General features: G+C 49.3%; 9 protein-coding genes across 9 annotated transcripts; 3 read left to right on the top strand and 6 right to left on the bottom strand.

Annotated features, from left to right (window-relative positions):
• Positions 1-591: 591 nt before the first annotated feature.
• K441DRAFT_574431 (HbrB-like protein) lies at positions 592-3027 on the bottom strand (the record flags this gene model as incomplete). Its single annotated transcript, XM_067644099.1, has 1 exon — positions 592-3027. One exon carries the CDS (start codon positions 3025-3027, stop codon positions 592-594), a length of 2436 nt encoding a protein of 811 aa, XP_067501112.1.
• Positions 3028-3375: 348 nt separating this feature from the next.
• Positions 3376-3630, top strand: K441DRAFT_483396 (uncharacterized protein; the record flags this gene model as incomplete). The annotated part of the gene is made up of 1 exon (XM_067641910.1): positions 3376-3630. A coding segment is annotated over one exon (255 nt), but the record flags the coding sequence as incomplete, so codon positions are not given.
• A 480-nt stretch (positions 3631-4110) lies between these two features.
• Positions 4111-7514, bottom strand: K441DRAFT_574586 (uncharacterized protein; the record flags this gene model as incomplete). The annotated part of the gene is made up of 5 exons (XM_067644104.1): positions 4111-4708; positions 4765-4873; positions 4931-5812; positions 5869-7383; positions 7433-7514. 5 exons carry the CDS (start codon positions 7512-7514, stop codon positions 4111-4113), a joined length of 3186 nt encoding a protein of 1061 aa, XP_067501110.1.
• A 1394-nt stretch (positions 7515-8908) lies between these two features.
• K441DRAFT_574054 (putative pheromone-regulated multispanning membrane protein Prm1) lies at positions 8909-11158 on the bottom strand (the record flags this gene model as incomplete). The annotated part of the gene is made up of 1 exon (XM_067644088.1): positions 8909-11158. The coding sequence occupies one exon, from the start codon at positions 11156-11158 to the stop codon at positions 8909-8911; it is 2250 nt and encodes a 749-aa protein (XP_067501109.1).
• Positions 11159-12189: 1031 nt separating this feature from the next.
• Positions 12190-13167, top strand: K441DRAFT_205087 (uncharacterized protein). Its single transcript, XM_067640507.1, has one exon. The coding sequence runs from the start codon at positions 12391-12393 to the stop codon at positions 12889-12891; it is 501 nt and encodes a 166-aa protein (XP_067501108.1). The 5' UTR covers positions 12190-12390; the 3' UTR covers positions 12892-13167.
• Positions 13168-14871: 1704 nt separating this feature from the next.
• Positions 14872-15357, top strand: K441DRAFT_449983 (uncharacterized protein; the record flags this gene model as incomplete). The annotated part of the gene is made up of 1 exon (XM_067641688.1): positions 14872-15357. A coding segment is annotated over one exon (486 nt), but the record flags the coding sequence as incomplete, so codon positions are not given.
• Positions 15358-16998: 1641 nt separating this feature from the next.
• On the bottom strand, positions 16999-18101 carry K441DRAFT_698416 (uncharacterized protein). Its single transcript, XM_067653059.1, has 3 exons — positions 17640-18101; positions 17527-17583; positions 16999-17412 (listed from the first exon to the last, which is right to left on the bottom strand). The coding sequence occupies exons 1-3, from the start codon at positions 17736-17738 to the stop codon at positions 17197-17199; spliced, it is 372 nt and encodes a 123-aa protein (XP_067501106.1). The 5' UTR covers positions 17739-18101; the 3' UTR covers positions 16999-17196.
• A 1515-nt stretch (positions 18102-19616) lies between these two features.
• Positions 19617-21150, bottom strand: K441DRAFT_688848 (uncharacterized protein; the record flags this gene model as incomplete). Its single annotated transcript, XM_067652236.1, has 7 exons — positions 19617-19741; positions 19842-19909; positions 20068-20265; positions 20382-20560; positions 20669-20705; positions 20760-20827; positions 20950-21150. 7 exons carry the CDS (start codon positions 21148-21150, stop codon positions 19617-19619), a joined length of 876 nt encoding a protein of 291 aa, XP_067501105.1.
• Positions 21151-23744: 2594 nt separating this feature from the next.
• On the bottom strand, positions 23745-25239 carry K441DRAFT_679579 (uncharacterized protein; the record flags this gene model as incomplete). Its single annotated transcript, XM_067651278.1, has 2 exons — positions 23745-25120; positions 25194-25239. 2 exons carry the CDS (start codon positions 25237-25239, stop codon positions 23745-23747), a joined length of 1422 nt encoding a protein of 473 aa, XP_067501104.1.
• Positions 25240-26145: the final 906 nt, after the last annotated feature.

Below are 26145 nucleotides of genomic sequence, written 5' to 3'. Positions count from 1 at the left end.
AGATTTAGTGATATGGTAATACGCTAAGATTTTAGTCTAAAGGATATATAATGTGCGGAGATTCGGAGAAACGACATAACTTTAAGTACACTCTGACACTTTCAGACGAAATTTGAGAGTGGTGGGAGTGTCTGTCGTTGAACAGCTTAAACCCGCTTATTTGGCTTTTGAGAGATAATTCGGACCTTGGTAGATAAGAGCGCTCGCGGATAGACAGGTAGGAAAGTATCCGCGTTCAAACTATGACTTGTATAATGGAAAATGCATGCTAGAAGGACACGAGACACCTAGCTTCTTGATGACAAGTACATGATGATATGACCCATAAGGTTACCGCTTCTCATCCATTTTTGTATGTGCAAATGCGAACTCATCTGGAAGTCCTCTGTAAAACTGGACGAGTAACTCTCCTCTCATAAAGCCTCGCACGCCTCGTAACATCATCCAGACCCACACTTACCTGTTAAAACGCCTCTACAATGCACCCACACGATCCAAAAACTACAGAAGCATCCACACTGATTTCCGACCCAATACGCGCATTCAAACCCATTCCTCTCCAAGAAAGACAGAATCATACCGAGTCTCACTCTACGCCACTCCCCCAATAGCCAAAACCCCACCTCTAGGCACTCTCGGTCCTACAAATCCTCTCCTCTGCCTGCCCGTCCTGCCTCTACCTAGCCAATTGTACTTCAGCTCTTTCGTCAGCCTCTCCATCTTCGCTTGCGCCTCATCTCCACTCTGCACGCTCGCCAGTACGCTGACGCACTGAAGCATGCGTCCGACGGTCTCCGTGACCTTCGCCGAGTCCATAGGCTGAGGCGGGGGAGGCGGCGCGGGGGATTGCAGAGAGTGCGCGGAAAAGGAGCCTGCGGACGTATTCGAAGTAGCGCGGGAGCGCGAGGACGTTCCGAAAGAAGTAGAGGAGGGGGTGGAGTCAAGCAGGGTAGAGCTTTGGGAGTTGTAGCTGCTCATCGGGCCCGCGCCGGTGCCGTCTGATATGGATGTAGCAGTACTGGGGCGCACTGAGGAAGAGTCAGGGATCGGATTCGGGCTGTCCACGCCCGCGTTGAGGTTTTCTAGCGAGAGGCGCGAGAAGATGGCCATGAGCGTGTCGTTGCGGGGGAGGATAGCTATGTCGCGGAATGTGAGGAGAGTGATGCGGCGAACGTCGAGGTCCTCACCGAGTGTCGGGATGTTTTTGTTTGAAGCTGACATGTCGCTGTCGGGGAGTGCGGCGCCCCAGAATTCAGCAGCTGTGGGCGCTGTCATGAGAGAACCACGGCCTTTGAATTCAAGGTCTAGTGGCAAAAACACTGCTTGAAGGAACGGGAGAATGGTGGTAAAGACCACAAGCCACATTTCGACCAGATGGGGGATGAGACGGTCATCCGGGACATGGCGTAGTGTTTGATCCAGCGAGGAGAAGCCGGTTTCAAGGAGTTCACTAAGATCTTCTATTAGAATTGTTGGCGCGCGCTTCTGAATGCATATTCTAATGTGTACGGAGACGAGCGCATTGAAGTCTTCGATGGGCGGGCGAGGGTCTTCTCCTTCAAAGATGTGTAATAATCGTGCCTTCAAGAGCGGCCAGGCATCGTCAGGCGTAAGTCCTGGAATTCCAAAGGAGGCTCCTAGTCCAGATAGGTCATTTGGATATGATAGTGGTGCGCCTGGAGATGGACCTAACGTTACACCAGGAGAAGCTCCAAGACTGCCCACCCCTGGCCACTCGGAGCGCTCCTGGCTGAAAGACTGGTTTCGTTCCCTAAAAGGGGGCTCTAGAGAGTCAACAAGATACGGTGTAAACGAAGCTGCTTTCTCCTCTTTCTTCTTCTGTCTCAATGCGCGACCTCCATGCCTCAAATCCAGCCCACTCATTGATGCCGCGAATGTGCTTGAATGGCCAGGTGATGACGGCGCCGCAAACGAGTACAGCGGCTGCGGAGCATTCGGATCCGTTGGTCTCGAGTTACTCATCGCTGAAGACAACGGTAAATGATGGTCATCCTTATCCTTCAGCCTGTTCTTCTGTCTCGATAGAAAATGGTGTTTATGCTTCTCCTTCTCCTTCTCCGGCTGAAACATTGTCGCCCTCTCGGAAGGCACCAGCGTTGATGTTGATGCGTTCGCCGAAGAGTAAAGAGACGAAGCACTCGACATGCTTGGATCAACCAGACTTGTGGTCGACTGGTTCATCAACCTATTCAGAGCGCCCGTGCTATGCATGCTTATCTTATTTGGCGATGGCAGCGCTGGGTGCTTCTTGTCAAAATCTCTATCCTTGGAGATGCCGATGCTCTTCGGTTTCGAAAATAGTTTCATCTTCGACTTCTCCTTGACCGGTTTCTGCTGTAGCTCTGGCGGCGCTGGTGAACCGTGATCGAGCGGCAGACCTGGTGAATGCTTTGGACTCCTGGGAAATGCCACATTTGCTGCTGTCGTCGCCGCCATCTTGTGTCCTCCTAAAATCCCGTTTTGGTATGTCATACCGTTCGTTGCGAAAGTTACTGTGGTGGGCACTGCAGGCGGTGACGATCCAGGCGGTCGTCGTCCAGGCGGGGTTCCATTATTACTCCCTGGCTCTGGTATTGTGGTTGAGCGCTTCCGCATGTGGTGCGGATTCTGGACATGCATTGCTGCTTGAGCGGCAATCTGCGACGCTGTAAGGTGGTTCGACATTGCGGGCGCATTGGAGGGCAGGGTAGGCTCAAAATAGCCTTGTGATCGCTGGCGCGGTCGGTGGCCGAAGTGCGAGGTAGGGGTGGCGTGCTCGACGGTGGGAGAGTGGTTTCGCAGGGGCAGGTCGTGGGCGACCCCGCGGGGAGCTGCGGTGGGTCGAGAGAAGTTCTGTCCAGCAGCGGTATCAACAAGTGCGAGCACAGGCGGCTTGCCTTTTCGTGGCAGCAAAGGCGATCGTCGCTGCACAGAGAGGGTGGTGATTTGCGAGGAGTCAGAGTCAGAGTCGTCGCTGTCTCTGCTCTGGCGGTAGGTGGGTGTTACGGGGGGAGGTGAGGATGTCATTGCGCAAGGTTGTACAACGTATAGATGAGCTATACGAGGCTTGATATTGCGATCCAGGTGTTAATATAGCCTGATTCAGGTCATAGCCGGCACAACAGGAGGCAGATATAAGAGAGATATAGATGTCTTCATCGGAGATCCATAATGGATGGTCGTGGCGGTGACGGCAGTGATGGCGTTTGTACTTGGGAATAATACGAAGTGCAGGGCTGAGGTTTCGACAAGGTTCTCCATCGAGTGAGGATCATGCAGTCCTGCCTCATCTCCGACCTCGCTCCACTAGCAGAAATTTACCAAGCTGAAGAACGCGCTCCTATTCCTCCATCAACTATGTCTGCACCTGCTCAGCTCACTGCGCACTACACTTCCCCGGGTTGCAGCGCTAAACACTTCATCCACTCCCTACCGGAGCTGTCGTCTAACCCCTCCACCACCGATCGCACGGCTTACCTCTCGAAACTTCGTGCCGAAGCTGTTGAACTCCAGAGTAGTATCAACGCCTTTCTAACACAAAGAATGGAGGAGGATAATGCAGCGAGTGGCAAGCCTGCCGTTGATGATGCGAAAGAGGAGGATAATTATGGCGAGGAAGTTGTCGAAGAGGATGGATGAGAGACTGAACACTCGTACAAACAATAATTCGCCCTTTCCAAACATCTGGAGTTAGGGGAGCAAACAAGAAGGGCCATGATCAGAGCTGCTCTGTTCAGACGGATTCCTATAAGTAGACAAGGATGGGACTATCGTTGTCGTAGTGTAGAAAAATACACGGAACACCACATCGGCTGAGGATGCATACATACTGCTAATAGAGAACGTATTACGGATCTAGCAACTCGTTAAGGGGGGCATACAGCGTTCGGTTGCTGTTAGATATTATATAGCAGAGTAAGGAGTAGATGTCAAAGTGGACCTGAAAATGTATCTGATGGGGATATGAACAACCAAGAAGCCATCTCCAGTGTTCCAATTGCAATGCCTCTTATCCAATCTCTTAGGATAACATTGATTCCATATTCACATGTGTCACCCTTGCGCTACCCACCTCTTTGCTCAATTACAAACCTCCCTACTCAACTCTTCTTACGTCCAGCCTGCTCTCCTCCCTTCCGTAAACGTGCCCGTGCCTCTCCTGCCTGCGCTCCCCTTCATACAACCCGAATGCACTACAGTGTTATCCGCATACACTCTGATCGCCGACCCACCAAACCTCTTATGGCAAACAGCACAGTGCCTATCTTCGTCGATAACCACCCTCCTATTCCTCCCTCCAGGGTGTGCTTTCCCTCCCGGTCCCGCATTCGCACCTAATAGTAATGCTGCCTCTACTCCCACTTTCTCGACGTCCCTTAACCGCGCCACGATCCTCTCCTCGTTCATAACGCTGTTTGCGTTCCGTATTCGGCCGCGGAAGTAGCTCTCCAACTCCTTCACAGGCAAGGACTCAGGAACCAGGCCGAGTGTGGTGGAAGCAGGGAGACGAGCACCATGTTTGGATAGTAAGTCGAGAGCTGGGGGCCAGTTGGGAGCATGAGGAGGCGGTGGCGTGAGATAAAGACCCAGGAGCGTGTGGTATATTGAAGGTTCGGCATCTTCGGGATCAGTGGCTGTAGGGCGGATGGGTGAATGTTGCGCGTTCGTGGAAGAAGGGACCGCGGAAAGGTAAGTTTGGTTGCAGTATCTAGAGGCAATGAAGTGAGTAGGGAGGTGGGGAAGAATAGAGGGAGCGTGTCTTACTCTTCCGCCTTTTGGTAGTCTTTAAGTTGGAAGACATAAATTTGGAGGGCTTGCCTGTGCTGACCCATCTTGCTTAGCACGATAGCGCGACACTCGAAGAAGTCCGGATCTTTTTAGGAAGAGTGTTAGCCATATAGCGTTACATGTACTACGAATAAGTGCTTACCCTCTGTCGGCAGTTGGCTGCGAGCTCGAATTTTGTTGTATTGCGTGCTGCTCTTCAAAAATGCCTCTAATCTCCCCAACCACTGCTTCCGCTCATCACCGCTCTCAAACTCGTCCTGTCCCACTTTCAGTCGTTCTAAATATAGATCGATCAGACGCTGGTGGAAATCTGGTGTGAGATCATTCAACTCTTCAATTATATGCTCCAGATACCTCACTGCCAACTTCAAGTCAATTCGCTGCAGAAAATCGAGAACTTTGTTTCTCGGCAAGGTTTCCGCATTTTCTGTATCCGCTAAGAATATCTCCATTCCCAGCTCGGGGTCTGTCTTTAGCGGCCATTCTGCAAATTCGAGAATCAAATCGATCATCTCGGGAGGGAGCTGTTGCAGATACCCTATAGTCCTCTGTGAACCCTTCAAAGCAGGTGTGACCTCGTCATCCGCCTCGCTCTTGCCAAACTTCTCGAGTAACTCTAACGCTTCCCGATGTAACTTTTTGCCATGCAAGAAGTCGATAAGATCACTGTATCTTCCGCTCTCGTACAATTTCTCCTTGACGACATCCGGGTCGCAGAAATTATCTAGGCGGAAAAGCGGCCCTGCTAGACTAGGACTCACAAGCATATACGCTCGGAACAGAGTAGTGTCAACTAATTCTGCGACTTCGCGGAGTTTGATCTCCCAGTCGATAGGTTCTGGTGGTGATGGCTCTAAGATAAAATGGTGGAACGGAGGCTTGAAGCTCTCGGACTCGCTTTCGCTTGGAGGCTGAAGTGGCTCTTTGAGGGTTCCGTTGGTATTGATGTATCGTTTTAATTGTACTCGGGTTTGTGCGAGGAATGCACGAAGTTCATTGACTGCAATGGTTAAATCTCTCCCCTCTGCAGTATCATTAGCGACCATACATGTCTATAGTACTGAATTCGTATATGCTTACCTAGGGGCTTGTCTGTTGCTAATGTTTCCGAGATCTTTCCTCTGATGCTTGCAGTATCACTGGAGTCGGTTAACTTCAACGACCTCACCGACGATGTATCCGAATCTGCTTTTTTATGTTCTGTCTTGAACTTGCCGACCATCGATCGACCCAGTGAGGATACCGGTGTAGCTATGGTAGCTTTACTGTTAGTCGTACTTGTGCCGCCGTTGGCTTCCTCGTGGTCAGCTTCACTCTCGGCGTCCTTATTACTCTCGACAGAAGAGAGATCTCCAGCGATAGACTTGGGGTAGAGGGCAACGACCCGCTCTGGAGGTGCTTTGGCATCCGAGAATAGCTCTAGGGCCTCCCGATACTTTCGCAAATCAAACAAGCCTTGTGCTTTGAGCATTTTAATCTCTCGGACCTGGCCTCGTTTGTCTTTCAGTAGCGTATCCTCAAGCATCCCGAGTAAGCTTATGGCCTCGTCATATCGACCGCTCGCGACCAACTCATCGATTTGGGAGTCGTAGTCCAAAGCGTCCATTCTCCATATACACCGATCACTAGCCACCAGAAAGCCCTTCCCTGCGTGAGCTAGGCTGATGTTGGGCTGAGGGACGTGGAGGAAATTGGCATTCGGTAGAGCTATCGTCTGTAGCAGCGACAAAGTATCGGGGTTCCGGACTTCTAGCCCTCCTTTAGAAGGAGGCTGAAGCGCTAGCATATATGGATAGGAGTATCCGATTGCCTCTGGGGCTGAAGGCCAGGGAATTTGTCTTTTTTCTATAGCATTTCCGTCTGTGTCGATGAAGAGCGTATTCACATCCTTGGCCAACAGCATCTGTCCTTCCCCCAACCTCGTTGCCATTGGCTTTGGCACCCAGCTTCCCATACCCATGTATCCCATACCAGAAGAAGTGATGGCGCCGAATCGAGAGCCAGATTGACCGCCAGCGTCTCCCAAACCACCCGGCTTGTTGATGTCCGATATTTCCTGGCTATCAACATCCACCATGACAAACCCCGGATCCATCCCAGCCACAAGCTTTGTCCCAGTCGCCCATGTCAGTGATTTGACAGCCGCTACAAGTATGACTTCTGTTGCCTCCTCAGAGAGTTCCATGTCCTGCCATAACCATAATATTATCTTCCGCTTGACCGCGACCGCAAGCCGCGACACGATAGAAGGTATACCCGTGTTTGCATCCTTCACAATATCAGATGTGACCGCGAACGAAGTAGCGCCTTTGGTCTTCTCTAGCCTTTCCTGCAGCGCATAGCTCTGGAGGTCGTGGATGGACACATAGCTGTCGGAGAGGGAGACGAGGATATTCGCCTCTTTGATGATAGCAAGCTGCAGGATCGGTCTGCGAGAGAACTTTTCCTCTTCGCGGAGGAGGTCCGCAGGTCGGGTTTTAGGTTGTTCGGGTTGCCGATCGCCATTCTGCTCTGTCGTCTCGGTTTCGTCGTTGAGTTCGTTCACTCTGTAGATACGCAGGCTGCCAGTGTGCAGGCCGACAAGTACTCTATCGCCTATAATATCCATCAGAGGGTAAATCCGCAGTCCCGGATGGCGACTTACCATAAGCTAAGATAGATTCGATCCTGGATTTGTCCCGTTGTCTAAGCTCGATAATAGGTCGAGCTGTAAACGCGGACAACATGGTGGCACAGTAGAACAATGTCTGCTAAATAGTGATACTTCAGGTTATGCGACCACTCCAGCGCGGTCGTTTTGTGCTGCAAGCGCCATGTTGTTCGGGTTGCAGCTGCGAGAGAGCTTAAGCATGAGCATCATGTGGCTTGAGCTTCCGATGACGATTGAGGTCAGTGCTCCGTATCAAAGAAATGCTGCGTATTCGGAGCATTCATGATTCACGAAAATTGTTTGGCTTACGGATTCTCTTAAATGCAGTACACATATCACTAGGAAGTTCCATATAGTTGTCCGGGAGAGATTTTTTTGGCTTGGCTCTGTAGGGAGCTCGTAACTCTCCGCCGATATTATTTACAAATGAGTGACTGATAAGAAGCTAGCAGCATAACAACCTAGGCAAAAACTAATCCCACCCGGTTCAAACATCTTTTCAAGTCACCTCCCCTCTCTCGAAACAGAGGTTCGATGGGAACCGAAGTGACACAAGCACGTCCAGAAAGCCCCGGCCGAAGCAACGGGATCCAACAGGTCGCAAAGCGCAATACCCAACCCTACATCCAAAGGACGAGGATACTTCAGCCAGCCGTACAAACAACGACACCTCACTCTCCTCCAGCTCCACCCGCATTCCGTCTCGATCTTGGTCCTGAAATGAAAAGAGAAAGAGATAACGGGGAGGAAGGATTAGACGCTTGTTATCGATCTGCACTTACACTGCTCCGTTGGACAAGACAACACAGAACGGGTCAGGCCAACAGCTCCTCCTCCTTCTCACCACAGTCGGGTCCGAAGATACAACCGGAAGGGCAAGTGTAGAAGGGAGCAAATGAAAGGCGAATGAGCGATCATACCCAATCTGTCCGGCTCGTGCACAGCGCCTCACCAAAATCAACAACATCGCGTCCTAAATCCAATCTAACGGACCTCGCGGCCAACCGGGCAAGCCAACGGGAAGGCGGGGAGGAACTCAGATGGAGAAGGGAAATGATGGATAATGGAGAGCGCTGGAGAGGAACGGGATTTAAAGGGCTAAAGGAACAGACATACCCAAGGAGACATCTCGCGCTCGTGACATAAAAGATCGTCAAAATATCTAGCAAAAGAATGCTTTGAAAAACTTCAAATGTTCGAGGGGATATCATCCAACGCCGCGCGCAAAATGCAGAGCAAAACACAAACAATAAACCAAGAATAGAGTACACCAGTTTCCACCAGAGAGAACCGAAGTTCATCATCTAGCAGTTTTCCAAAGAGCAAAGCATCGATTTGGAAAGACCTCAGGGACCAAGGTACGTAACCTGAGCAATTACGTCTCGTCACAATCCGACAATTCGCATCCTCGTAGACTCAGGACTCAAAAGAGAAAAGGTCAGGGAGGATTGGCAATTGAATGCCAGCGAATTAGTCAGAAAATGGATTGTTCGCGGATTTTTCGTTAAAAGGGGAGTTTCCTCCAAGATCTCCGTGGCTGCTCGCTCGTAGATGGCCGGGGCGAGCTACCGAATCGCCGACGTTGTGCGCACCGACTTGGCCAACCTTCTCAGCTTCCGAGCTATAGGCGTTAGAAGTTGGCTCAAAGGTTGGGAAAGGTCGGGGTTGAATTGTGTACGGTGCGGCTTTGTTGACAGGATACTCATACGGCGGTGCTGCAGTATCAGGCTGGAAGTCGTGGCCTCGAAAGTTTTCAGTGACAGGATCAACGATATATGCTTGGCCACCTTCTGCACGGGTTTTTTGGCGCCAGAAAAGGAGCATACAAACACGGACTACGCCAATGAGCGCAACGAAGACCCAAATTAGAACGAGGCAGCTTGCAATGATTGCTTCTGTGCGAATGCCATTCTGAAGTTTATTCGTAAGTTCGAGAACTGAGGCAGAAATTTCGTCCGCGGTGCTGCTACCTGGGTCGGCAAGGAGATTCGCCGAAGAAGAATCACCGCTGATTTTGGCTATGGCACCAAGTGAGAAAGTGTCGTTTGCAAGCATAGGGAAGTTAACGTGTGCGTTATCTGAGACCCATGTTAAGGCTTTCTGAAAGCCTTGAAGCTTGAGCAGAACAAGGCAGTTTAGAACACCCATAATAGGGTCATACAGAATAGTCCCTCCAAAGGTAGTATTGAGTGCACTCGTCATCTGGTCCACAAACTCGTTTAAAGTTGAATTTACGGCTGTAGTGGTAATGTTAACCCATCCGAAAATATTCTCATTGATGTCGGCGTTTGTTGTGTTAATAGCATCGTTTACCCCATTGGCCCAGGTCTCGGAAGCGTTGTTGAGGGAGCTGACAACCTTATCCGCAAAGCCTGCGACCTGGCTTGTAAGTGCTGGAATCTCCTTTTCAATTGCCTTAAGGAGGATGTATTGGCATAAGCAGGCGAAAAGTCCAGCAAGTCCCAGGGAGAGCACAAAAAGTGCCGGGGTCGACGTCGCGTAGGCCACTGCCCATCTAATAAGAGTCTGCCGACGTGTGGATCCAAAGCGGTTTGCAACCTTGATACCGAATGTCGCTGTATACGGTCGAGAAGCTATGTAGATAACGTCCATTGAGTCGTACCCACTTTGACCGACAAGCTGGGCTCGTTGTTGCATCTTTTGCCATCGTCGGATCTCTCTATAGGCCATAGGAATGCATGCGAGGATGGCCAGAACCACAACGACGCCAATGAAGATCTTTCGGGCCATCATCTCCAACTTTACTAAACCGTCGAAGAAGTCGTTAATTCCGTTGTTTTCAGAGCAGAAGCTAAGTTGTTCCTTTTGGGGGACGGGTAGCGAGGAACGGTTGAATGTATAATTGCCCAAGGTTTCGCTAATGAGCTTCTTCACTTCTTCGAACGGAAATTTGATGACTGTTTCGGTGAAGTTTTGGACGTCGGCAAAGGTGGGTATGGAATTATTGAGATCCTGCAGGCCTGTGGAGATGTCGGTAGGCATTTCCAAATTCTTCAGCTTCTCGATATCCGTATCAAGGTTCAGCGTTGGTGGGTTAATATTCGCGAAAGGAATGCTCTTTAAACTGTTCATGAAGCTGTTGAAATCCGTTTCGAAGGTGCTTGTGACGCTAGCGATATCGTCTCCAATCGCGGGAATAGTGCTATTTAGAATTTTGACTACTTCATCCCCGAGTTGGACTGCGGCATGGAGACTTCCACTGACAGCAAGAGTGATTAGACACACGTAGGTCTGAGTCATCATGTTAATAACAAATAGAACAATGTTCTCAACGGCGGTGACACTGAGGTTTATCATTGATAGGAGCCCATTCGCTCCCCTTTCAACACCACCAGCGGTTAGCTCATTAACACCCTGTGCCATGTAATGAGGCATAGATGCCATAATGCTGCCAATATTTTCTACTTCTATACAGGCACGGAGGGCTTGTTGTCTAGCCGAGGAGAGATTATCGTTGATGCCAGCAATGGCGATAAGGGTTCTAACAAGAACAAGGAGGAGGAGGACAGTCCAGCGATTAAGCCATACTTGTGAGAGTCTAGCTCGAAGGCCGAGGTATGGTGTGAGGTATGGTGCTTGGTGTATTGAAGGCCGTGGTACATTTTGTGGGGCGTAGTAGTCTCGCATCTCATGATCGCCAGCGGAGAGAGATGGAGGCACAGCCGGGAAGGTTTGCTGTTGGTTCTCTGAGGAAGCCATGATGGCGGCGGGTGGTGCAAAAGGCCTCGGTCTGTGAGGATGAATATTAGGAAAAAGCCAGCCAGCGGCAAATGATGCGGATGCAATAACAGCAGAGGATCAGGAAGATATAGAGATGTGTGAAAATGCTTTTTGCTTCGTGGGTAGAGGAAGGCAGGGGAGTGCGGTTGATGATGCAAAAGAAAAAACTGCCAGAGAGTATGTGGTTGCAGTGAAGATAATTATGGAATTAGTGAATGGAATAAAGGAAAGAGACAATAGTATTCATCCACAATAGCCACAACAAAGAGAAGTGAGTCAGTGAAAAGCAATGCCGGGGGAGACAAGGGATTTTGTGAGTTTTCTTATAACGACAAAGGAAACGAATCGACATGAAACAGAGCAGCTGCACGTACCGCGAGAACTAACAGGACCGAATTGGCGACCTCTGTCTATTTTCTAGAACAAGAGGCCGCCCGACTGAGGCGTTTCAGCAGCCACTCAGTTAATCGTGGCTCTATTCTGGAACGAGCGGTTTCTTCGATCGCGCGGCCCAAATAGCCGCCCCTGGAGGTCAGAAGAACTCTTAGTGGCCAGTCATTTGGTTTCCCAGCTGCCAGCCTGCGGGAAGGTCCGAGCAATGCGCAAAGACCCTTTGGCCTTGCGATTGCTATATTCAACCTGGACGTCGGTCACTGGTCTGACGGTTTGTTTTGAGCGTTTGCCCTACGTTCCCAGACTTGCGACCATTGGATAGCAGCGGCTGAAGACGCAACGACAGCGCGACGCTGCTCGAGCTCTCAGAGCCGGTCAACGTTACGGTCGTGCGTGCTCTCAGGTATCGCTGACGGATTGTCGGTCGCAAGGGGACAACACCTAGGTGGGGGGAAAGTCACAGAGGAGGTGTCCATCTTTCGAAAGTTCGTCGCAACCGACCGTTATGTAGGGTTTCGTGGGGAGGCCGGTGGCGTTGAAATGGGCTATTCCCTGTTTTGCCAGGCTCAATGCAGACGTCATCTCATCAGTGATGGCGAAGTTATAATATCTCTATTGTTGCAATCATTTTTGCGTGTCTACAAGCCACGAAGCTGTTCAGAAATTACCCTACATGAAAGTCCTCCCTTCTCTGCCCTTCTCCACCCTTCTCAATGCGCGCGATGCGCCCGGGAGCACGATTTAGGCAACTGGGTTGTCGCCGCCACCGACGAGCTGCCAAGCTTAAATGAGTGGCTGCGGCGTAGCGCTTGCTGCAGATGTACCAAAGTCTTTCCCAGGGTCTGCAGCACTCCTTCCGCCAATCAACAACGCCTGCATCAGCGCCCTTGAAACGAGAAACAAATTTGTTTGTCAACTTCATCGCTCGTCGCACCACAGTCCTTAAACACCTTTCGTTGCGCTCGCATGGAAACGCAGCGCTATTTCTGGTTTCATCGCCCATGCAGCTGAATGGATATTCCCAGTCCCGGCGAGCGGTCACGCGTCGTACCAGGAAGTTTGAGCAGTTGTTCATGCCTCCGCTTTCCTCAATGACCCCTCTCGCCTTTGTAGACATCAACTCTCATACTGCCAACAACCCCTCACACGAGGTAAGTTTCTTAAAGTCTGACCTGACCGCCCTGTCCATAGTCATGGGTTATGACCGATCAATCCTCTATCCTACCAGCACAATGGTTGATGCGACAATGTGCGCAAGATCCGAACAGCGGTGGAAAGACACTTGTATCCAATCTGGAACATGCGGCTCGTTTCAATAAAGTGCATAGCAAGAAGAGATTAGAGTTGAAGACAGCATTCCATATGATTTTTCATGTCTAGCCTTCATGGAGGGAATGCGACTGTCCTCACACACTTTCCGAATCATGCTCATCATGCATCCTCATATTTCTTCTCTTTCAATCCAATTTATTCTTGCCGCATCCTTAACTATTTACTGCCAGTCACCAATATTATTTGAATGTCGTTCAAGCTCTCTTTCAGGCCAGGAAAATCTTTATGGGCGGACTGGTAACTATCAATGATGTATTGAGCCATTGGCGGGCGCTTGAGGAAGAGGTGAGGTCGCGAGAACGCGTTTTGAGTCAATTGTTTCCAGGCTAGTAGCGTATTGTATGTTGAGTCCGAAAGTCTCAGATGGTGAGTTTGACTCTTTGATGCGTTGAAGGGAATTAAATCAGTGCTGCTGTCTAGTTGTAATCCTGACCATTGCTCTTAATAGCCGGTCCTGCTCTCCACTGCTGTGAGTTATACCATTATCAACCATGTAGCTATTCGGCACTGAAATACCTCCATCTGCACATCTCCGAGTTCAGTCGTCCGCGTCAGTCGCCTCATACCATAAGGCGGTGTAAATATAGATTGCTTCCGACCATCTTGTGCCGGTAATGATGTGAGAGTTCTTCTGCCCCTATCAGTTAGAAGCCTTATCAGCTCCGGCCGCATCCCTCGTTATTGATATGCCGATTATCTCCCTTAGCCAGAGACCCGCCATTGCCGACCAGACAGCCACTAGATCTTGCGAGGTTTGCTGATCACATGTCTACATCACTCATTTACCTAACTCATTCACCTTTTTCCTACGCTAACCTTCAATTCCTACTAGCCATTTCTTGCAACAACCCAGGTCTTCGAATGGCGTGAAGGCTTCTTAATAGCATCCGTTGCCGCAACCTCCAGGCCAGTCTACAACTGGAAGCAATCGCCGCAACCTGAAAGCGCGGCAACTTTATCACTGATCGCCCACCTCTTATGTAGCGCCCTCACACATTGCAAAATTCCTCACACCGCCTGCTTCGGGAGGTCGGCGGCATTTGTATCTAAAGTATTGTCAGGTGAAATTGGCTCGTGACTCACTCTATTGACAAACTAGGAACAATAGCAAGGAGCAGGCCTCAGTATTCTTATTTATCCACATTCTTATTCATCTACGCGACAATAACAGCAATCTACCATACGTTTCAACTCCAATCTAGGCTCCACCTCCATTTAGTTTTGGAGACTCATCTCTGCAAACCCCAAGCATCTTTCCGAGTTTCCTTCCATTTATCTCAAAATCTTTATCATACTCCACGGATCTTAACAATCAGCCCTCCTGTAGCATATTGCATGACCAACCCCCTGTCTGCCTAAGCTATCACTCAACCAAACAAATCCGGGAACTGTTGGTCATCTCTTCCTTGAGTTTATGAGTCCCCACTAACTTCTCCGATGGCCGATTTCAGGAACATATTCGTGTAGGGCTGATACTCAACCCTTTAGGAAGTGCGCGACAAAGGACTTCAAGTACGTAGGTAAAAAACCAGAGCAGGATGCGCGCTGCTGTGAATGATGCACAAATGAGATGGAGGGGCGTATGGAAGCTTCGAGGGAGTTGAGGTAGGCTCGTTCGGTCTATTGGAAGCTCTTCATGAGTTCAGGAGCCTTCTTCAGTGCGACTTCAAATGTGGACAGACCATACATCGAATATTGCACAGACCATACATCGCTATTCCACAAGCGCTGTTGACATTATGAGAAATCGCTTAAATCGGGTGGTCCAAAGAGTGGATTGAGAAATTCATATGTGAATGTCCGCTAATAAAATTTAGACTTAGGTGTTTTTGACGGAAGATCAGTCCATTGCTTCACGAACGGATTCAAAGCAGATTTTTTCCATCCTTCCTGGATTCTGCCAAATCCCTCATTGCCTTTGGATCTTTCCATAGCATTAAGCCATTCTTAAAACCCTTCATCCTCCAATGTCCTACAGTTACTCGCTGTCGTGGGCGTCACCAGAGACCAAAGAATCAGAGAAGTTTCAAGTCTGCATAAACGCAATGCGTCGTACGTTTCCGAGGTCAGAAGTTGCTCAGATGGATATGCCGGCTTGGTTAGAGCATCGGCAAGTAATTATTCAAGCTCGAGGGCGACAGCTCGGAAGAACAGTTGCAATCAAAGAGGAGCAGCGAAAGCGAGGCCTACCGCCAATTGCCACCCCCCTAAAAGGAAAATCTCTCATGGACAACCGCAGCACAGTGTTATGCCAAAGGACTATCTGGTGCCCAAAGTGGGATTTAAAGATAGATAAAGCACCATGGCCCACCTTAACCGAATTGAAGTGGGAAGGCGATGATCGAGCAAAGACTAGCGTAGGACGTTTTTTACCGCTTCCGCGCGAACCAGGCAATGCGACTGTGGCATGGCACCATCTCCGCACGTTACCAGCCTTCGAGTTCGACGAGGTGCGGAAAATCCCCACCTTAGAAGACATCCTTCTCCCCGTGGACGAGATTGATGAAGACAAAGTGCCGCAACTACTTAACGCCGAAATTCTGGACGCTATCGACTCCTACGACATTTTCTGACAGTACCCAGGCCGGATACATCTTCATTGTGGCAGTGAATCAACAGATGTGGTGGGGAGATGGGATAAGGCATGGAGTTGGGTGGGCATCACCAGCAACGACTAATCTTGGGAGTTAACGATTGAACGATTGAGCAATCATAGAAGGCAACATGAGGGTTTTTATGGATTTGGCAGCGGTGCGAAGATAAGAAGGCGGAGTGTTTTGTTATTGCGTGATCTCCAAAGGATACCTTGTAGTATCGGCTTTGGTATTTGATTCGATTTTTGGTTTCTATTTTCTTTTTCAATTTCACATACACCTCTTCCTTCCTCTCAACGTACAACCTAACACTCCCACTTGCGGTAGCATTGCCCATTTCACTACCCTTATACCCTACATACCTTTCTCCTTTTTTTCTCTCTCCATAGCATGATCGGCAGGCTCTAGCATTGGGATGGCGTTGGGTACGGGAGTCAGTTATTCCAACACTTAGCATGTTGCCTCTTGTTTTCCATTTCTGGGATTTGGGGCCCCAGCACATAGACGTTTCATCTCTGTAGAGTAGCCCCACCCACTCTATTTTTAGGCTTCTTATTTCTATACCTTCTGCAGCTCCATGCTATGGGCTGAACAGATTCTATCTCAACAAATATCATGTTTTGGCGAATTCTCTAAAGTGAAGTGTCGACCGAGTGACGGTTACTTTCGGCTACTGTCGGCATGGCGTCGATCACCACATCAAAGATAGATCAGGAGTCCTGACAGCTGATATTGACTGTATATATAACCAAAATGCGTACATTTGTGCCCAAAAGTAGGTAAAAATACGTTAAAATGGCCGTGCTTATTACTTCAAATGGTATAAATTCTGTTGTTTAATCACCAAGATCGATATGCGCTTTCAACCGGATACGTTGAGACGGCGTAGAGGCTCAAGAGCCAGCTTGAATGGACAGAGTTCTCATTCTGAACTGTTCGGTCAACATGAAAAAGCAGGTGAGACATCGTCTGAGACATCAGCTGGTGTTTATGCTCTTCGCTCATACCCTTCGGTCCGTAATCCCGCTTTTTCGAGATACTAGTCTATAGACAATAATTGGAATTTTATGAATGACCTTCTCAAAACACGTACAGTACCTCCAGTACTAAAATTATATTCTGAATCTAGATAAAAAAGAGGGAAACTCTGAATCATCCAACATCATGGCCTCTTCTGAGGCCCATTCTGATATTGAAAGAGCGAAATAAGAAATATACTCAACATAGTGGCGCTTTGGAGATAGACGAAGCGATCTATCCTAATTAGGTGCAGCCCCAGCTAATCAAAACAGTTCTCTATTAGATTTGCTAACGGCGTGACTAAATTTAATCAACTTCCTTAACCACTACTCGGAAGGGATGGCCGCATCTGCATGTACAAGGTTTGCGACAACATCTTATGGAATATTCACAGGCAGCCATCAGCGAAGTAGAGGCATAGAATTTTGCTGTTGTATATGGCTATTTATTTTTACCGAATTACTAAACTGCTGCCAATTTATATCTATTCGAATGCAAATGCAATCCTCATTTTCCACCAACCCATTTTTTAGTATTAATCTCTCTGCAGGTCAATTTTGACGGCGATTACCTATTATGTTCCTATCACTCACATAATTCCCAGAATGCCTTAAAAAAAATGTCCCGTTGCTAATTTCCATAACTGTCTGTCATTTTTCACCCTTAAACCGCCACAGCTCATTCCTGTGCACTATCAACACAAACAAAACTCCTCACTGCATCATTCCACCTATCCGGCATGCTCGAGACTCCCGGATACTCCAAGTGCAACGTTCCATCTCCTAAATCATCGCAGAGCCCGTTTCTAGGTCCAAAGGTTACATCAGCCTCGTGATGCGGCACAGACGTGGGTAAGAAAAATTCTAGGAAGTCAAAGCAGAAGGGCTCATATATCTGTAATTTAGGAAGAGGTACGCAACCTTACTTGAAAAATGTGCATGAGAATCCTGGGTCGGGTCCGATCGAGGACGCAGTGCCATCCAGCGTAACGCAATTGCCGCCACCTACCGGTTGAACATAGTGGACGCAGTTTCCACCCCAGTTAACATCCGAGCAGACGTAGATCTTGGATGAATATATCAGTAATTAAGATGGGCACTTGGGGATTAAAAAAGACATACACCGGCGTCGTCGCGTTTGTTGAATCTGGAGGTTGGGAACGCGGATGTTAGTGCGAGCAGGAGCGCGAAGATGCTTTGGAGGAAATTGATGGACAGCATGATTCTGATTGATGCTAGGCGGGGAACAGTTGACAGAGTATGCGGGAAGTTTCTGTAGCCCCGAATGAAGGCAAATTACCAACGCGCTGAAGCAAGTCGGAAAAAACTTTGGAATAGGTCTATTAATTATACATGTAGTGGACTCTGCTAATTTAACCCTTCTACGGGTATCCCAAACGGCAGGCATCTATAGCAGGTAGCTCCCGTGACCTTGGAATAATACCTCATTACATCCGGGGAACCTATTGTTTTCCGTGTGTGATGTTATGCTGCAAACAGCCGAGTCCACAAAAGGCGTTGTGGTTTATTCGAAGCGCGAAACAAATCATTCAGGTCGATTTGAGGCTCCACAGACATCCTGGCTGACCTTGGGGACTGTTTCACTGCATGGTGTTCTTCGATGCATGACGGATGGCAATTTGAAATGCTGGGTGTGAGGACGTACTGTACCCGAACCCTGCGATTGGAAAATTTTGGCGAGGATGATCTCACACACCATCTAAGCTTCTTTGAACACATTTGATTCCATGTCGGCATTTTTATCGACGATACGAATGTGGTGGAACCTAGAGGGATGCTCGAGGGTTTAACTGTAGACGCTAATAGTAATAGATCACCGGTTTAACTTCTCCGCTTCCTCGAGTTACTCCCGCATTTGTTGCGCATCCGCAGAATGTCGACCATTTGGCCTCCCAAAATATTTGGAAAACTCTCAGTTATGCTCTCGCTCTTCTTTCTCTTTAGCTAGTTATTTTCGTAGCGACGTAATATCCTGCTCCGCCGGTCTTGTCAATTCATCACAACCATTTTTAGGGGCGCTCAGTTTCGACCTGGGCTTAGTAACTCTCCAAGGACAAATAACCACATCTCACCCCACTTATACAGCTGTCTTATAACCTGGAGATTAGACATTACGTCGCGAACTACAGAGTACCCCTCTGCATCCACCTTCCCTCAGTTCCGGTAAATCAACTCTCAGTTGAGCATTGGTAAACCCTTGCTGAAAAACGTGCTGAATCCTATTATAAGCCCAATGCTCCAGTTTTTATATAGTAGTATCGTAGCCAAACATGAGTTCCCATGGCTCAAAGGAAAGAATCCAAGTCACCTTTACCGTTCAGACGAATCCCAAGACACCCACACTGACAAGTACGCTCCGGTCCCCAAGCACCATCCCACAAAAACCCCACCTCGCGCATCATCATCGCTCCTAACTTCTAGAGACGGGGGTGGCAAACTCCAAACCTCAAGCCAACGACATCTTTGATTCGGGATGAATAATCCACACCTCGCTCTCCGCACCATCCCTGCCTTTACTCCGCGCCGTCGGCGTCCGCGGGCCCTCCTCCACATGCACCTCCTCGCTGACCTGAATCCCGTTCTTCCACGAACCCGCATGCACCTCCTCGCTGACCTGAATCCCGTTCTTCCACGAACCCGCATGCACCTCCTCGCTGACCTGAATCCCGTTCTTCCACGAACCCGCCCTCATCCTCATCGGCCTCGAACGCCGGCCCCCTCACCCATACGAAGTGGTTGCGCTGGTCACGGCGCTCTTGCCGCCGCCGCCGCCGCCGCCAGTGATCTTTTCGGACTGGGTTAAAGTTGGAGTGGAGTGGAGTGGACTGCTAGCCTTGATAGGCAAGCGCTAGCCCTGTCTAGGAACGAGCTAAACTACAAGTAATTTGGACTGGAGTGGATTTGAGCTCAAATCCACTCCACTCCAGTCCAAAAAGATCACTGGCCGCCGCCACCGCCGCCGCTGTTATCGACGCGGCTGGCCAGCGTGCGCGACGCCTTGATGTCGTGGCTCGAGAGTGACCGGAACGGGAACGACTGGTTGTGCGGGTGGCGCGGGGTGCGGGCCGAGCTGGAGTGCTAGGACGTGCTGAAGAGGGGCGGGAAGAGGCGCGAAAGGAGGGGCTTGGTGCCGGGGAGGCAGCCGCATACGATGCCGATGTTGATTTCGGTCGAGGTGACGGGCCACAGGATCGCTGCTTCCCCTGTGGAAGAGGCGTTAGTAAGGGGTAAGGGCGGGTTCGGCATAGGTGATGGATGCGTGGTACGGGTAGGGGGAATAGTGGTATGGGTAAGGAGACTAACAGTAAGGGTCGTGAGAATTAAGGTAGGCCTCGAAGTACCACATACGACAGATGCCTGCCACACATACACTGCACACGAGCCGTTAGCCTTGGCACCCAAGGAGGAGTTCTTCTGATTATCTGCTTGCACGTAGCAAGTACCGATTGCCGTCGGTACTTGAATCTTTTGTGGGGTACAGCAGATCCGGGCTATAAACATAACTAAGGGAGTGGGGAGGAATACGCACATGCAACCGACGGCAAATACTAAAATAAGGCCAACGCGTTGTTTGACCGGCAATTGAATATTCCAGAGAGCTCGGGCGGGCCAAAGGAAGACGAGGAAGTCGCTGAAGCTATTCAGCGCCGCGGCTGCAAGAAAAGCGGCGCGAAAGTCGATGCATGTTTTTTGTGTGATCGTAGCGTCCCATTGTGTCACAACAGGTCTGTTGAGATCCAATAGTTAGCCCGAATTTCAAGAATTGTGGGCAGGGTAAGATGCAGCAAATACAAGGATTTTAGGGAATCATGCTGGTGGTTGAGTTAAAGATGTTACACCTACAAGCACGAAAAGACCATCGAGAATACGACCCCAATAGTCCAACAACTGAGGTATATGATAGCAATCCAGCAAAAAATCTTATTTGATCTCGATGGGAATAACCGTAGGTAGCTAAGGCAAAGGGAGATCTTGGTGAGACTCAAGGATATTGGGATGAGTGCGTTAGCGGCGATGGCCATCTGAGATAAATTAGCTAAGTTTTTTTGTCGCTCTCAACACTTCTACTCTATATTAATAGGGGTTTCTGTGATCCCACGAAGGATTATTAGAGGTAGTTTTAAGCTTACTTTCGCATAAGTCTCAGCCCAACCAGGTTTTATGTCCCTATAAAGGGTCAGGATGACTTCATAAAACAAGAATTATCTCATCAATACGAACCAAATATGATAACCGAGTCCAAAAGCGGTCGTAGCACATCCAATTATCGAGATGGGAACCGCGAAAACCTAGATGCATTGAATAGTAAATATTTTGTCACATAGGTTATGGTGAGGATTCAAGCAATCTAGGATTTGAACCTCGAAACAAGAGAGCTAATAGTCAAGAGGGGCTAACCCGAGCAACGTACCGCAGCAGCAGCGATGACCCAATCGTCTGCACCTAGAGCGGCCTTCAATGTCGCCCTAGAGTACAAACGTGCAGCAAGAAAGATGAGCATTAAAGTCGTGGTGGAGAGGATCCATCCCAGGGCGAGATTCACACGAGTCTCGGGGTTCACGTAATTCGGAGTTGGCCAGTTGGCCATCTCTTCAGGTGTAGCCGTAACCATTTTCAGTTGAATGGAATGTAAGCAATGCCCCTGTGTACACATCAAGGTGTGACAAAGACGAACGAGGGTGTGTGCCTGAGCAGAGACGAAAGGGGCAGGGAGGATGGGCGACCCATATAAATGGAGAAGGATTTGAATTTTTATGTTAGAGACACGACAGCAACTCGTTCTCGAGGAGAGGGATGGCTGCCAAACCGACCTGCTCCAGACAATAGCTGCATATAGTGTGGTCCTAGGAAAGCTAAAAAAATGTGCCCGGTGTGCACCAATCAATGAGCTGCATGCACGGACGGTAAGTTGTTCTACCAGATCACATAGATCGGGAGAGGCTGAAAAGGAGGTAGTGGTTCGGGCTTAGGAGGAGGCTTTTTTGCAATCTGAGACTTGGAAGTAGGGTATTTGGTAGGCTGTACAAGATCTATATTGTTGGATAAGCAGTTACGCACTGTACTAGTGGTTGATTTAATTCATGAAGTTATCTATTCTCATTTCTATGCGATAGTGTTGATGTCGCGCACGAACCACAAAATATACTACCCCATCATTGCAGGGATAAAATGCGGGAAGAGAAGTGCCTGACTCGACCCCACAGTTGCTAATTTCCTAGATGAAGGGGGGATTTCTCTGATCTAAACCTGAAAAGCTGGTGGGTCTATTTGGAATGCTCTTCCACAAAGCCGTAATCCTTCAGCGCAGGGTATGGTCTGGCTTGGCACCTGCTGCTGCCACGTGGTTGGGCAGAGGCGACTGAGCCACGAGATTTGGCTGTTTTGGTCTGGCGACCTTGGAGGAAGCCTGACGTCGAGTAGCGCGGAGATTCCACGATATATGACTCGGAAACCGGAAAATCGTGCCCTGGTGCGTGTCCGTACCAGGCCAGTAAAATCTCCTACGTTTTCTTGCCAAGACGTTGGATACGCGAGCAGCGTGGAGTGCATCTCGTGTTTTTTAAGTCCATCGCTTGTCCAAGGAACAGGCGGTGGTCTGGTGCTGCAGAAAAACTCTGGCCTTGCAGTCCATTAAGAAGTCGTCTCGAGGCGATGAGATACTTGATTTCCGCATCGAACTAAGCTTCCTCACTGTGGCCAAGTCGGCTCAGCCCCCAGGGTCCAAAGGAATCTTCGTCAAGTCCGCAACCTTTATTCGTAGCGTATTTTTCTAAGACACCTCAAAAAGTTAATATAATCAAATTTTGGCTATATTAAAAGCCCCGAGGATTACAAAGTCGACAGCAAGACGCCGTCCTCATAAAATTACGATGGGACGGAAAATTCCAGATTAACCGAAGCGGGCTCAAACCGAATACTACAGCATGTCCGGTAGTTAGCGTCTTCCTCGCGTAGCTACTTGCTCGGAAAACCCCACCTGGCCTGCTTCCCCGTCTTGGCAGTAAGCTTCTGAAGACCTCAACATCAAAATCAAATGAAGCTTTGAATTGTATGATGATTCGCCTGTATACAAAAAGCTTGTGGTGTTGTTCCTTGCTCCGATCGTTCCTACCACTTAGTGGGCGCCAATTACTGCCTGAATTTGTTCAGGCATAGACGAAATTAAAAGATCTAGATCCTTAGGTATAATACAGTCCTATTCTTTGCGAATTGCTTTAACTGTTGCCTCCCTAGTTATTGGGCGTAGGCGACGCTTTGCGACACCTGAGGTAGTATTTCACGATAGCGAGCTGTCGCTGGTGCTGGGGGCTTCGATTAATGCGTTAGAGGCTTAGAGGATCTAAAGAAGATTGGAGGACGTATTGTTTAGTAGTTCTAACTAGAGCTTTACCATGAGATCGATTCATGTACGGCTTTAAAACCTCGTATCTCCGCCAGCAGCAGCGAGGATGAGGTAATTCGGCAAGCTCCATTTGATGTTTGCAGCCAAGACGGAGTATATATATTTGAGGTTAGCGGTGGCTTGATCTAAAAACACTAACCACCGGACGTGCCTACATGCTGTACTTTCAAATCCACAAAACAAAGTGGTCCGGTTGTTGCTCGGTGCAGTTCCAGCAGTCGGAAGCTTCCGATAGTGTGCTTTTAAAGGCTTCGGCTTGCATGAGTCATCCCAGGTCACCCCGGGTTTGACAATTAATCGTTTGCTTGACCCCACAAGTCGCAGCTTCTCCGCAAGAGATAGCCAGCAGCAGTGAACAGCTGATGATATATTAGATACAGTCTGTAACTATAAGCAAGTGCATCTTCAAAACTACGCGTTCGACATTAATTCCATCGAAATATAGGTTCCAAGGCATAAGTCTGGAGGTGCTGTAGTCATCAACACACTACACGCTTTTGAGAATATCAAAGTAACACCGGCACTAGACCTGATCTGTCATCACGCCTGATACGCTTAGATCATCGAATGTCCATCCTTGTATTACTTGTTCCCATATTGCGCCATCCTTGGAACACGCGTGCTTCGCGTCGCAGAATCGCCGTGAACGCCTCCATCCAAGCCCACCCTCTAGGCTCGGCACGGCAACTCCTGGGCCCGTAACGCCGGTCACTAGGTCCCATTCTACAAATCGCTGCGTGGGTATTAATGTCAACGGATGATTACTTCAGGAATTGAAGCAAATGCCTGCGACGGTGCATTATTTAGCCGGCGACTGCATTCTGGAGAGTCAGGCTCACTTCGCGATTCCCTTTTATTAACTCCTCTAGAAAACTGGCCGCTTCCATCAAAACATTACTCTTGCTCAAACCGCCGTTTCGCAGTTCGGGCACTAGATCGTGAAGCTCTTCGAAGCCATGCTTGATAAGATTTCGTCTTTTCTGCTCCGAAAGGATGTGATTGCTACGCTTTTGCTCTTCCGTTAGGTTCTCTCGCTGCGCTTTCTGGCTCGCCGACGAGGATTTCCTCTTCTTTCCAGAATTGTCATCTTGGGATGCTTTGCGAGCCTTGATACCTCGTGATAGAGATTGGCTCTTACGTTGCACAGTCGATGTCTTGTCGTCGACCGACCCATCTCGCGGCCTTGATTGATGAGCGTGCTTGCTTTTCCGCCGCTTCTTTGCGGGCTGGGCACCGTTCTCTTCATCCTCGTCATCAGTGGTCCCGTCCTCGGATTGGTCAGCCTCATCACCGGCCAGAGGCATTAGCTCAATAGGGAATCTGCGGAGTCTGCGGGGCGCTACCGGGCTCGATGGCTGGGTGCTTTCAACACTTGGAGCGACATCTTTAGTCGAGGGTTGTAGAATGTGTAGGTCGTGCATCAGTCGTCGTGTGACTGCATCCTCAGTATCTTGCGGCGATGAGACAATGTATCCTGTCGGGTTGAATGCGTTATCGGAACCGAAGGCGTATGGTCTCTTCAGCCGCTGCCTATGACTTTCATCTTGCTGCATTTGTGGATGATGTTGCGCCATCTGCACAAACTGAGCAGCAATAGACGCGTCGATGGAGCCGTTTTCTGCGTGATTAGGCAGTAATGCCGCCAGCTGTTCTGGTAAGGGAGTATGTGAAGTGGGAACCGTTGGAGATTGAAAGAAATTTGAAGAGTGAGGACGAGGAGATGAGACAGTAGAATCAGGCAGAGGGTTGAGGTCGTACATGATGTTTTGGTTGGTATATGTCGCCTCAGGCGAAAGGTTGGCCGTTTGGCTTGACTGAGCGTTATTGAACAATGTAGAAGCAGCGCGTAAATCATCATCAGACGTTATATTTGACCTCCTTCGATTAGAATTGCCGGTAAAGCCATGATCATCATGGAAGCCATGCAGTGAATGCGATGGATCTGGTACTGTGGTAGACACGCCGTGTATTGTTGGAGGCGGATCGAATGGCCAGTTAAAATCCGAGAGACCATCTTTCGGGTGGAAGCCTGCATCTAAATTATAATCTTCAGTGTGGAAAGGATTTGTGTTGTTGAAAAAGTCTGCGAGTGACTGATTCTCGGTTTCACTCAGGAGAGGAGGGGCGCCAGTGAAGAAGGCTTCGGAAGACGCGGCGAAATCGCTCGCGCTGAAAGTGTCTACGAAGCATAAATGAGTTATCCTCAGTCAAGTTACATGACACCTATCAACCTCAGCGAGGCGCATACTTACAACCAAAGGGTGATGTATCTTTCGCAGCCAGATGTGAAGAGTCCATACCGAAATGGCTCTTCAGCAATGGGCGCCTGGTACCTCCCGCCAACCCCGGAAACGAAGAGACGGCAAGGGTATCCAGCTTGTCTTTTCTTTCAAGTTTGACCTGAAGGTTGCAACTGGCGGGGCCAGAAGCACCATGGTCTGATCGGACTGGTGGGCTGAGGGCTCTGGCGACAAACGGGAAGCCAGAGGTAATCGCCTACGCGACAAAGCTTACAGGAGCGTCGAAAAGGAGTAGTAAATATAGGGGCTGTTGAGTGATATTTGGTGTTCAAACTTGGCGTTAAGGTTTAGGTATTTAGGTATTTAGGTATTGACTTTGTTGAGAGAGGGTTCCGTTGGGTTGCTTGCAGTCGAGCCTGAGTGACCAGTCGACAACCGAAGTGGGAGTAGGTCGAGAGAAGAGAGACGTAAAGTATGAGTGCCAGTCGCAGGCGTCGTAGGTGTTATAGAGCATCAAGGAGCAGAGAGTAGCAGCGCTGACATTACTGCGGAGGCCCCAACAGACGTCTTCTTTAAGGTGTTGTGTCGAGTGACCTAGTGGGTTGGGCTATCACATGCGAACGAAAAGTGATCGGTTGTGCAACGGTCGCCTCCGCATCTCGACCTGGAGGCTGCAGCTGCCGCCCACCCACGGCGACCGCGTGCTTTATTAGTGACCATGCAAATGCCCTCGATGCCCTACCCATTTCTATAGCCCACAACACCCCGCAAATTCTCTCTACAAGTTGCTGGACGTGCGATTCGATTTATCCGTCACGTTACGCTGCTCTACTTTCTTGTCCATCTCGCCGAACACGCTGCTCGGCTTCACGCTCTCCTGTCGCCACGGATCGCCAATACGCTCGGCGTCCGGAGCTACGAACGGTACGTATCCGGATGTTTCCAACTCCACCCCTCCTTCACG

This window comes from Cenococcum geophilum, assembly GCF_001692895.1.
Source record: "Cenococcum geophilum 1.58 unplaced genomic scaffold K441scaffold_38, whole genome shotgun sequence".
NCBI lineage: Eukaryota > Fungi > Ascomycota > Dothideomycetes > Gloniales > Gloniaceae > Cenococcum > Cenococcum geophilum.
Note: the sequence above shows the minus strand (reverse complement) of the source record. Positions and strands in the feature narration are given on the sequence as shown.

What these genes read in the sequence shown, in the direction of transcription:
- K441DRAFT_205087 (XM_067640507.1), top strand. Translation starts at nt 12,391, where the DNA reads ATGTACCAAAGTCTTTCCCAGGGTCTGCAGCACTCCTTCCGCCAATCA.
- K441DRAFT_698416 (XM_067653059.1), bottom strand. Translation starts at nt 17,738, where the DNA reads ATGCTGTCCATCAATTTCCTCCAAAGCATCTTCGCGCTCCTGCTCGCA. An exon ending in ACAAACGCGACGACGCCGGT is followed by an intron (nt 17,584 to 17,639) that starts GTATGTCTTTTT and finishes TATTCATCCAAG; the next exon opens with ATCTACGTCTGCTCGGATGT. An exon ending in GCGTCCACTATGTTCAACCG is followed by an intron (nt 17,413 to 17,526) that starts GTAGGTGGCGGC and finishes CCTAAATTACAG; the next exon opens with ATATATGAGCCCTTCTGCTT.